The sequence below is a fragment of the Doryrhamphus excisus genome, chromosome 9 (assembly GCF_030265055.1).
Source record: "Doryrhamphus excisus isolate RoL2022-K1 chromosome 9, RoL_Dexc_1.0, whole genome shotgun sequence".
Lineage (NCBI taxonomy): Eukaryota > Metazoa > Chordata > Actinopteri > Syngnathiformes > Syngnathidae > Doryrhamphus > Doryrhamphus excisus.
In genome coordinates this window covers 10,268,004-10,279,336 of record NC_080474.1, presented here as the reverse complement: position 1 = coordinate 10,279,336, position 11,333 = coordinate 10,268,004, and the positions used below count along the sequence as shown (strand labels likewise).

The 11,333-nt window shown below is 38.4% G+C and overlaps 3 protein-coding genes and 1 non-coding gene across 6 annotated transcripts in view; all 4 read left to right on the top strand.

Annotated features, from left to right (window-relative positions):
* The first annotated feature begins 622 nt into the window (after positions 1–622).
* On the top strand, positions 623–704 carry trnas-cga (transfer RNA serine (anticodon CGA)). The gene has a single exon. It is a non-coding gene; the product is annotated as a tRNA-Ser (tRNA).
* On the top strand, positions 703–6,144 carry nabp1a (nucleic acid binding protein 1a). 3 transcript variants are annotated; one of them, XM_058082864.1, is made up of 6 exons: positions 703–857; positions 1,962–2,100; positions 2,215–2,286; positions 3,622–3,706; positions 4,903–4,972; positions 5,307–6,144. In XM_058082864.1, the coding sequence occupies exons 1-6, from the start codon at positions 845–847 to the stop codon at positions 5,519–5,521; spliced, it is 594 nt and encodes a 197-aa protein (XP_057938847.1). In that variant the 5' UTR covers positions 703–844; the 3' UTR covers positions 5,522–6,144. The 3 variants fall into 3 exon arrangements, with proteins under 3 accessions (XP_057938847.1, XP_057938846.1, XP_057938845.1); XM_058082863.1 differs by having other exon boundaries at positions 713–872; XM_058082862.1 differs by lacking the exon at positions 703–857 and adding an exon at positions 1,103–1,821.
* Positions 6,145–7,220: 1,076 nt separating this feature from the next.
* Positions 7,221–8,883, top strand: LOC131135956 (C-X-C chemokine receptor type 2-like). Its single transcript, XM_058082391.1, has 2 exons — positions 7,221–7,227; positions 7,452–8,883. The coding sequence occupies exons 1-2, from the start codon at positions 7,221–7,223 to the stop codon at positions 8,525–8,527; spliced, it is 1,083 nt and encodes a 360-aa protein (XP_057938374.1). The 3' UTR covers positions 8,528–8,883.
* A 10-nt stretch (positions 8,884–8,893) lies between these two features.
* spegb (striated muscle enriched protein kinase b) overlaps positions 8,894–11,333 on the top strand; it is a 40,855-nt gene continuing 38,415 nt past the window's right edge. Inside the window, exon 1 of the mRNA XM_058082854.1 lies at positions 8,894–10,149. The gene's annotated coding sequence lies outside the window, so the exon portion shown is untranslated. The remainder of the gene's footprint in view (positions 10,150–11,333) is intronic.

Here is an 11,333-nt window from a genome sequence, read left to right as displayed (position 1 = left end):
GTTTGAATACATTTTTAATCAACAAATTTGTTAACAACAAATACATTGTTATAATGTACAATAAAATGTAAAATATCGAAAGAATAATGTATTATACTGGGAATTATAACCCGAGTTTAGAAACAATATAACGAGGTATAAATACGACAATATCCTAAAAAGTCATCTGTATCAATACTATCAATATTTTTGTCAATTCACCCACCCATGTTAACCATGTTAAATATCAGCGCTATATATAAAAAATAAGACATTAAATTTGCAAAAGGCTCATTTGCTCGTGAACGAAATGACTGAATCAGTCGTCGTTTAATGTTGTTTAATGGTTGTTTTTAATGTTTAATAATTTGGCGTTATAGTGTTTTTCATGTTTGGATGATAGCTTAGTTGATGATTTTGAACGTTACTCCACGTCAACACGCGTTTTCATGGCGCTTGTCTCCCTCCTGTGTTCGAATCATGTCAGCACCACCCGTCTGTACATCCTTTCAAACTAAATGTTATTTGTGCGTCATTAGAGAATTATATATATTCCTATGTACTATACTCACGCCAGCATAGAAATCGTCATACGTATATCTTGACTCTTAAGATAATAATGTCACTACATAAAAGCGTACCCGTCACGGTGGCCGAGAGGTTAAGGCGTTGGACTCGAAATCCAATGGGGTTTCCCCGCACAGGTTCGAATCCTGTTCGTGACGAGTTGAACTTTTTCTAGATTGATTTAATGAGTTAACTCTCTGTTTAAGTGTATGAAGAACTCTCTTTAAATGAAGAACAGGTATCTCCAATACAAGAACAGTTCGGTTGCTTCGGGTTACCTCCCTAATCATGAGATCTCATGGTGACTGGCGGTGAGGATTCATTTGGTAAAAAAAAAACAAACACACCAGTTATTGTCACTTGATGTCGATTCAGGTCTATGTTTGTTGTTAGCATTTTCCCAGCACTGTATTTAAAGCAACATTTGACCTTTCAACTCGACTAACTATAAAGAGGAATACGCCATTTAGCGAAGCACACCCCTTTGTAAAAAAAAAGAATGGAACAGGCCAAAATGTATAAACTACCGGCAGCCGTTCCCTGACGTAAGTCCTCCCGAGGAATAGTCAAAGCATGGGTTTGTGAGCGGCCAACTAAAACGTGCTTTGCGCTTCACTTTCGTTTTTTGGTAACGTTTGTCTAGCCACGAAAACATAGAACTTCCGTCAAATTAAGTCAGCTACTCTTGCACAGAGACACACTAGGTTAGTTGTCGTTGCCATACTATTACTTACCTTCAATGTTTACGCCTGCTCAATGCAGTGCTATATAGGACCTAACAGTATCACATTATTGCGTTTTTTTAACTTAAACTAATATATGATGACACAAGCTGTCATTGACTTTTGTCGGAAACACAGACTCGACAAGAAAATGAAACAAAAGTAGGTAAAAACAAGATAGCTGTCACATAGCAAACTGGTAGCCGATTTTGCTCGATAGCATTAGCAGTCTTAGCTGTGTAGTTTGAGTGACTTACGTTTGGTCTTCACGTATATGCTATGTGGCTTTACCATCCGAGTAGTTAGACATTGTGTGTTCGAACAACCGCGGGGGGTTATCTGGCAATTGTCCTGACTAATATACTTGAAGGGCTACTGCTAATGTAGCTTCAAACTGCCGCGTAAGGCTAGCTCGTTGTTGCTAGCCGCACAAGTGACAAGAAGCTATCAGCACAGACAATGGCCGCACCATCAAACGAGGCACTGTTCTTAATTAAAGACGTAAAGCCCGGATCGAAAAACCTTAATATTGTATTCATCGTTTTGGAAATAGGTAAGTATAGTCTGTCCCCTTGCGACGGACTCGTGCAGTCTTAAAGGGGCAGGCTAACGCGATAACGGGATTAAAAAAAGAAACACGTATTGTTCTGCTCAACATAGGTCCGATGTTTTTTCCCCGTATCTTTTACATAGGACGAGTCACCAAAACAAAAGATGGCCATGAAGTACGATCTTGCAAGGTGGCAGACAAGAGTGGGAGCATTGCTATCTCAGTTTGGGATGAACTGGGTAGTCTTATTCAACCAGGAGACATTATCAAGCTCACAAGAGGGTAAGGTTGGATCAATTCTTCATAATTTTTTATTGAATTATTAACAGTATTGTCTAATCTTGACCTAAAATGTTATTTAACGGCATGAGTAACATAATGTGATGTATGTCATAGATATGCCTCCATATGGAAAGGATGCCTGACACTTTACACTGGAAGAGGTGGTGATCTGCAGAAGATTGGAGAGTGAGTTAACTTGGCATTAATTAATTTATACTTCACTTTGACATACTGAAGACATCAACTGTAGTTCAGGATCACATGGCTAAAATACACATGATATAATGACCATGTCTTTCAGCTGTCTTTTGGCATACAATAATAGTGGTTCTCAAATGGGGGTATTTGAAATATAGAAATAGGTTAACAGCGGATTACAGTCACAGCACCACAAATTTTTGGTCACACAAAAAAGGCAGTGTTTTTAATTCATGGAACATCGTCTTCACTCTAAATTGGTAATTTTTAAATATGTGATAAAACACGTAAATTAATACTGTTAAAACACAATTTTTGCATATTTTATAGTACATTTTTATGCTTATTTATAAGTGCCTTTCCATTAAATGTTGCAATCTAGCACTTTTTGGCCTTCTTCGAACACAGCATACGTGATGTGAGATGCACTAGTTTATCATTCATTAGTGGTTCATTTTTATAATTTCAAATTTACAAGAGCTAATTTTAAAAAAAGTCAGATGAAATCGTACGACACTGTGCAAATGTCGCAATGGTACATTTTTAACATAACTCATAGCCTAAAGCAGGGGTCAGCAACCCGCGGCTCCAGAGCCGCATGTGGCTCTTCAGCCTCTTTGTTGTGGCTCCCTTTGCAATGCTTGAATATTTTTTAACACCACAGTGGGGAAAAAGCATGTCTTTGTAATGAGTTTTAAAAAATCCAACTTTGTGTGAGTCCATGAATGCATCCTGACTGAGTTCTGACTGGTGATTGGATGAGTACAAGGATGAGCAGACAGGATGCTATTCAGTTCTCTCTCACAGGTAAACATTAAGGAAAATACTTTATAAATACTTTTCATACTTTCCCAAAGCTATTTGACAATTCTAAAAAATAAATTAGAGATCATATAAAACAGCGGCATTGGCACTTCAGGTATCAGGTAAGTTTACAGTAATTTACACATATATTTATGTAAGTTTATATTTAATATAATACTAGCAAGAGCACTCCAACTTGTTTTTTTCTTATCTGAACTACTTTGATAGCCCCAAATTCCCTCCAATTTTGTTTTAAACATACTATGTTTTGCGGCTCCAGGCTATTTTTCTTTAGTGAGCAAGGGGGTGAAATGGCTCTTTTCATAATAAAGGTTGCCGACCCCTGGCCTAAAGGATACATGTAACTATGTTGTTTAACTATTTTGCTGTATCAATTGCCTATTTGATAATTGTTTTTCCAACATCAATTGATTGGCATTTGGAATCAGGGAATATTTTGTAAAACAAACAGAATAGCTGATGTTTTTACTGTATGAAAATTGTTTTATGTGTCTTTAGGTTTTGCATGGTGTATTCAGAAGTGCCCAATTTTAGTGAGCCAAATCCAGAGCTGCTTGCCCAAGCAAATCAGCAAAATAAATCGGTGAGTAGTCAGATCAAATTTGGAGTCCCATCACGTCATCACAATACTCATTCCAACTGTCCAAAGTGCAACACAGGGGCCATCATTGCCCCTAAACATATTGTAAAGAAATGTAAATGAATATTTTTCTATATTGCACAAATGATTATTTGCTTTGTCAACTACAAATGCAATGCTTTCTTAATGGGGTCATATTATGCTCATTTCTCGTCCCTTTGTGTTGGGTTGTGGACTCCTATAGAGCAGATACACATGATAATCCGCTTTCTAGATCTTCCAGAAGCTGCGTCTATTCGGCTGCATTTTCTTGGCTTTCCAAAACGGTCAATTTTAGTGGTGCTCAGGAGCTACTGGTCAGGAGTAAGTCAGGAGCTCCTTGAAATATAGAAATAAAATAGTGAGTCAGGAGCCCCTGACTTGCCGTGTATGAACTCATAACGCAGCTCTGTGGGGGGAGGGCAAGCCTACAGCTTGTACCCAGGAACACCCATGTAACGTCACATGAGCTGGTGTTCGAAAAAACTGAGAGCCATCCCAAACTTCTTTGAGGGAAAAAACTCAGCCACCCGAAACCACTTTCAGGTCTCACTTTAACATAATAGTTTAAACATAAGTTTAACATAATATAACATTCTAACTACATTTAGAAGTCAGAAAAGTGGAAAAACATAATGGGGTCACCTTAAAAGAAAAAAACATAGCATAGTGACAAATCAAAGTTCCCTATTTTTGGATTTCCTTGTACACAGCCCTAGATTAAAAAAACTTGACTATTTACCTCAGTGGTGTTTCAGTGTCAAACCAAAAGGAAAGTCACGGCGCAAACTGTAAATAAAAACAAATAGCGGTGAGTCTTGCTGCATTACACTTCACCAGCATGGAAAACATTGTGCCAGAATTATACACTCAAATGTGTGGAGGTGTGTATTTTTCTTTTTTTCGTAAGCCTTTATTTTTAGGTCACCACAAAATCAAAATTTTCCTGATAGTAGTTAATTGCCTGTATTACAACAAGTACTGTACAGTAGATCTGTCTTGTGCATACAGACTAAATAGGATTATAAATGTCAGCCTGTGAATACACAACTCATAAAGTCCTACTGGTGTCCAGTATTAGTGTTCGGTTTATCATACAAGCATGTAGCTGCACACCATATGTTAGATATTAAAATTGATTGTTTATCTTTTTCTAACAGGGTAAACCTGACCAGAATCAGAGGGGAAACTCTCCGCCAAATCAGAATTCAGGTACAACTACTGCGCCAGGTAAGTTTAAGTGAATTTTATTGTATAATTTGCAACTGAAGATGTTTTGTAGTAATTCAGAAATTATATTGGAGTATTGTGCATGCAGCAGACTGATGAGGGGACAAAAGCGTGTCACGTCTTAGTCATCGGTGCTAACCAGTGACGCTGGGTACACAGAGTGTTGGTAGAATTGCAAGTTTTATAATGTGTCTGGTATAATATGTTACAACGTGGACACATGCGACTGATAGTGTGATCTGTACATGTAAAGTTTTTTCTCTTTAAATTTGGTGTGAGTGTGGGTTAATTCAGGTGCACTCAATAGTCTTAATATGTCTTTCTTCACCCACAGGTAATGGATCCATGCCACAGTTTTCTCCCACTAATAGCGGCGGCGGTTCAGCACCCGGAGCAGCTCGTGACTCTGCTTTTGGGAGCGTTGGGCGAGCAAATGGTCGGTCACCTGGCAATGGTGCTCCTCCAGCTTCCATCGCGGGACCTCAAGCTGCAGCAAAGTCTTCAGTTACTATTAGTAATGGCAGAGACCCACGTCGTGCCAAAAGATGAAAAGCGTAAAGGGGGGTAATAGATTTTGAGAATCCTCCTACATCTTGTTATTCACCTTCTTTCAACCCAATATTGGCGGTTGTGGTCAGTTTAGAGTAGCTGCATCATTCTTTAATGCAGATGAAATGTACACAGATGTGTCCTTGATCACTTGGAACGCTGTAGTTGTTCTGTTTCAGTCCTCGGCCCCCTCAATGTCAGTTCTGTGCCATTGTTACCTCTTCCATAGAATAGCTTAACCCTTGTTCCTGTGCAGCTTGGTGGTATAATACGGCCTACTTGAACACACTGTGCACTTTCTTGTCATTCATGAAACACGGGGCTGTCATATTAATCTGGATATTTCTGCTTTTCAGTGGAAAAAGGCCTTAAGTTTGTGAAAATTACAGTGTAGACTGATTGCATAAGGAACATTTTTTTTCTTCTCCCAAAAACCAAATCTGAAGTGACTGTGACTAGGATGGTGGGAGTATTTTTGCATAAGGCAGGTTGATTAAGCAAGAGCATTTTTTTGTCGTTTGTATTTTAGCATGTCATGCCATGATTGTACCTTCATCAAAGTGGGACCACTTCAACGTTGGCGAAACAGTTCAGCAAATAAATTTGACAACGGTTGTACCACATTTGGTTTGTCTCATCAGTCAACATGTAAAAGTGTGTACTTCCAAGTTCCATTTTTGAGCAATGTGTTCCACACCACAAGCACCCACCCACCCCACCCTTTCGACATATCCTTTGTTGCACCAAGCACCTCCACAGCATGCCTTTCAAAGTTGCCCCATTTCTTCTTGCTTGGAAAAGGACATGGAGCATACGCAATATAGTCCATATATTTATCATAATTTCCTGATTAAGAGCAAAGTTTAAGTCCCCAACTAGAACCCAATCATTTTGTTCCACAGTCACATGATTGCTATGTTGAATGTTCTTATGAACGTTACGGAGCTTTGTTTTCCTCAACACCCATTCTCAATTATAGCAGGCAGAAAACAAAGAGTTGGACTATTGACAAACCTGGGCTACGTAATCTCTAAGTTATGATAGGGGAGTCCAAAGGCACAGACATTGGATTCATTTTAGCATCTTTAATGGCCAAAATTTAAATCATTTTATTTTAATCAGAATCAGCTTTATTGGCCAAGTATGCTGACACAAGGAATTTGACTTGTACATACTCACTGTACATAGACACTTGATTAAAAAGTAAGATTGAGATTTGCAAAAGGGATAATATGATTGATTAAATAAAAAACGGAACATCTGCATTTAACAACATATTTTAAATATCCATCCATTTGTTTTCTATGCTGCTTCTCCTCACTTGGGTCGTGGGTGTGCTGGACATTGACATCGTCTGATACTTGTTTTTAAAATTGGTTATTAAATTATCAGAATCAGAAATAGTGGCTCAGAAATAGTCATGGCTGTGTGTTGAGTCCTTTTCAGAGATTAATAAATCTATACTGCTATACCCTGACTACTCTAAAGTGTATCCAAGTTTAATTCCTATACTACTGCACCTTCAGAAGACAAAAAAATGTGTGGACTCGTTGATTTGTGTGTGCTACTTGCATATATGACAAGGCTGTGACCAAACAGGAAAATATAGCTGTAATGAGGAGAGAAGCGTCAACAAAGTCAGTTTGTTCCTTGTCTTCTTGTGACATTGTGTCCTGCCTGCCACACAGAAGCCACCACAATGACTGGCAAGTATCTTAATGCTTGCTTAAAATTATTTATTTATTTAAGTATGTGTGTGTATTTATAAATTTAAATGTCAAACAAACTGGAATGTAGTTGTGTAATAGAGTAGATTAAGCCTACCATACTGTGTGGTTTGAGTTAAAAACAGATGAACTGGAGTTTTATTTGTTGATCAGTTGTCGAGTAGATTTTGTTCCGAATGCTTATATTTTCATCTCACCCTCAGATACCAACTCGTCATCTCTCGTTTTCAGCTTCAGCTCGGCATATGACGAATACAACTATACTTACAATGACTCAGAATTCATCGTAGACCCAGACACTCAACCGTGCAGCCCATTTTCAATCCCGAATGCTGTGACAGTTTTTGTATGTATTTTTTATATTATGATCTTTCTTTTGGCCATTCCTGGGAATCTGATTGTGGGTCTTGTGATCGGCGTCAGCAAGCAGACACTGCCCCCTTCTGACCTCTACCTCCTTCACCTGGCACTTGCCGACCTCCTGCTGGCTGTCACGCTTCCATTCTGGGCCACCTCGGTTACAAAGGGCTGGGTGTTTGGAGACACCATGTGCAAAATAATCACCATCATCCAAGAGCTCAGTTTCTACTCCAGCATCCTCTTCCTTATGTGCATCAGTATGGACCGCTACATGGTGATCGTACGAGCAATGGAGGCCCGAAGGTCGAACCGGCAACTCATCAGTTGGGGGATTTGTGCAGCTGTCTGGGCCATAGGGGCACTTCTATCCTTGCCGGGGTTATTTTATTCAACCTTCTCGTCCCCCAACTCCAGTCAAACAGTGTGTGCTGAATTCTATGATCCCAGCAGCGCTAACGAATGGCGCCTGGCCACAAGAATTCTTCGCCATTCACTGGGTTTTGTTATCCCCTTGGCCATCATGTTGGCCTGTTACGGCGTGACAATCCAGCGCCTCCTTCACATCCGTGGGGGATTTCAGCGCCAGCGAGCCATGAGGGTTATCGTGTTTGTGGTAGTTGCTTTCCTGCTGTGTTGGACTCCATACCACATCGCCGTAATGACGGACACATTTTTCCGAGCAAAAATAGTCATGTACCGGTGCCCTGCCAGAATCGCAGTGGATCAGGCCATGTTCGCTACTCAGAGTCTGGGCCTACTGCATAGTTGTGTCAACCCAGTGCTCTATGCTTTTGTGGGGGAGAAGTTCAGAAGAAGGTTGCAGCAAATAATGAGGAATATGGGGGTTTTAGAGAGAACATCACTGTCCAGAACAAGCAGGTCTTCTCTGTCGTCTGAGGTCACATCAACATTTATGTAAACACGGCAAATCTGATTTTGTAATCACGAGATATGCATTTTCAACCATCAATTAATTAATTTTTTATTGTCATCTTTTTCATTTAATGTTGTTTTTGTATCTTTTAAAACCTCTGAACTGCTGGACAACAAAGATTATGATATATATTTTACTACATTATGTAATATGTATGTATTATGTAATATCTATGTAATATGGTTCTAGCACAGGGGTGCCCAAAGTGCAGCCCGAGGCTCATTTGTTTGCTGTGGTAGTTTTTTATGGGCCTGTGACACATTTGAAAAATAGATTTAACAATACATTATTTTAAAAATAAAACATCATAAATTGAAAAATTGCAGTAATTTTACAAGAACAGGGTCAAAATATTAAGAGAAAAAAGTTGTTATCTCAGATGAAAAAGTAGTCATTTTAAGAGAATAGTGTGGTCATAAGGAAAAATAACATTTACATAACTTTAGTAGCATCAAGTTGAAAAATGAAAGAAAAATATTTATTTTTCAGTTGCAATATTATTAGAAACAAACAAAACAAAATATATATATAAAATAAATATATTTAGGAAAAAAAGAGGCAAAAATTGGGGGGAAAGAGCAAAGCGCAATATTACTAATATATGTTTTCATTTATATCACAAATCTGAGATGCACTTTTTTTCCTTCTAAACATAGCATTAGTATGTGGCCCTCAGTGGAAAAAGTTTGGTAAACTCCTGTTTTAGCATGATAAAAAATTGTGACAGTTACTTTTATTTTTTGTTTGTATGCACAAGCTGGAAAGGTTTGGACAACCCTGACCACCACAAGCTCAATACCACACATAAACCTCAGCTGCATTGAATATTGCTCAGTGTGTATGCATATAAAATGTTGTGAGTGAAAATAGAGTATAATGTCTATATCCACAGCCTCCTTCAGTTTTTCAGTTCAGAGTTCAGTTCAAATGTGCAAAATAGGTGTCCCAAGTGTATTTTGCAACAAAATAACTTAATGTCGACATCATGACAAAATATCCTGTAATGAATAGCATGAAAGCAACACGAGTAAATGTGTTTGTCTTTTACTGTTATTTGCATAATGTTTTTTATGTCTTTATGCATTTAAAGAGCAACATGTGCATTTTTGCTTTTTAGTGCCCCCTAAAGGTGAACTACATCAACTGACTCCAAACTGGGTAATGTGGTGAGCAGCTGTTTTTACGTTCATTTTTTTGGTGAATTTAATATTTTAATTATTAATATTATTAATATTTTATGTTCATTGAGTTCTATGCCATAGGTCTAAATGAACACTTGCCGATCCATGGAAAACTTTTAAGGAGCAGTGATTAAAAAAAGACAAGTTAAAGAATACTTTTGTACATCACTAATCAATTCATACCAAATTAAAACTGTTACACACTGTTAAAAGGCCCATAGTTTTAGCATGTTTGTGTCGATTTGTTTCATGATTTGCCGAGAAGCGTATTTTCCCGGCGGTTGTCGAACGCACCACCCGTGGCTCAAAGAGACAAAGTGAACGTTTCTTCTATAAATCGACATTTATATTTTTCCCATTCTTTTTCTGTTCTTCTTTCACATCATCCTTTCCCTAAATTTTGGAGCTGGGTGTGAATGCACAAAGGTGAGCTTTGATGACATTATTATGTGTGTGTTGAGTGCTCATGTTCATATTTGTCAAGTTAATTCATGTTAGCACACTGGCTGTTAGCCACACGTCAAAAAACGATGTGATAACCACTCTCTCTGCTAAACAAACTCCAGGCTCGTACCAATGGTGGTTCTGTATTCATTTTGTGCTTTTAATATGATGTTGTTGAAAGTTATTTTTCTGAGACTTCGTTCAAGCCAGTCAGACTGCGCTTTTAATGTGAAAGGGTAGGAAGTGCGTTGTTGGTAGTTTCCATAAACTGATTTTAAGATCAATGAAGATCGTCAGCGGTCATAAGTTTTTCCAATTACAGTATATTAGTGTGTGTGTGTGGGGGGGGGGGGGGGGGGGGGGGTATACTTACATCCTGACGTACGTGTTACCACACACACAGGCACCGCAAATGTGTGGGAAATGTAGGGTAGTCAGAGGGTGCGCTTCATGTAAGGCTTCTAGTTATATTTTAAGTTTTGAATCACAATTGATATCCCTTTACATTGCATGTTTTTTTTCCTTTGCACCTGAACGTTTCTTGTGGCCTTACAGCATCCTTTGGGGATTTGATGTGCTCTTTTTTGAAAATACTGTACTTTTATAAAATTGGCTACTTTATTTTATGATGTAAGATTAATATCTGCATCAACAAATGTAACTGCTGAATTGTATATCTGTACAATTATTTGAAGCATGTTTTTGAATTGTATCTTAGCCCCTGTATTATGATGTGTATATAATTGTTTACCATGCACAGAGATTTACATCCCTGATTATTCATTCATTCATTCATTCATTCATTTTCTACTGCTTATCCTCACAAGGGTCACAGGGTTGCTGGAGCCTATCCCAGCTGTCTTCGGGCGAGAGGCGATGTACACCCTGGACTTGTCGCCAGACAATCACAGGGCACATATAGACAAACAACCATTCACACTCACATTCATACCTATAGACAATTTGGAGTTGCCAATTAACCTAGCATGTTTTTGGAATGTGGGAGGAAACCAGAGTCCCCAGAGAAAACACACGCATGCACGGGGAGAACATGCAAACTCCACAAAGAGATGTCGGAGGGTGGAATCGAACTATTTGGATTAATTATGAGTTTTACAAAATGTAATTAAATATTTACATCAATTGACAGCCCCCATGTTTATATT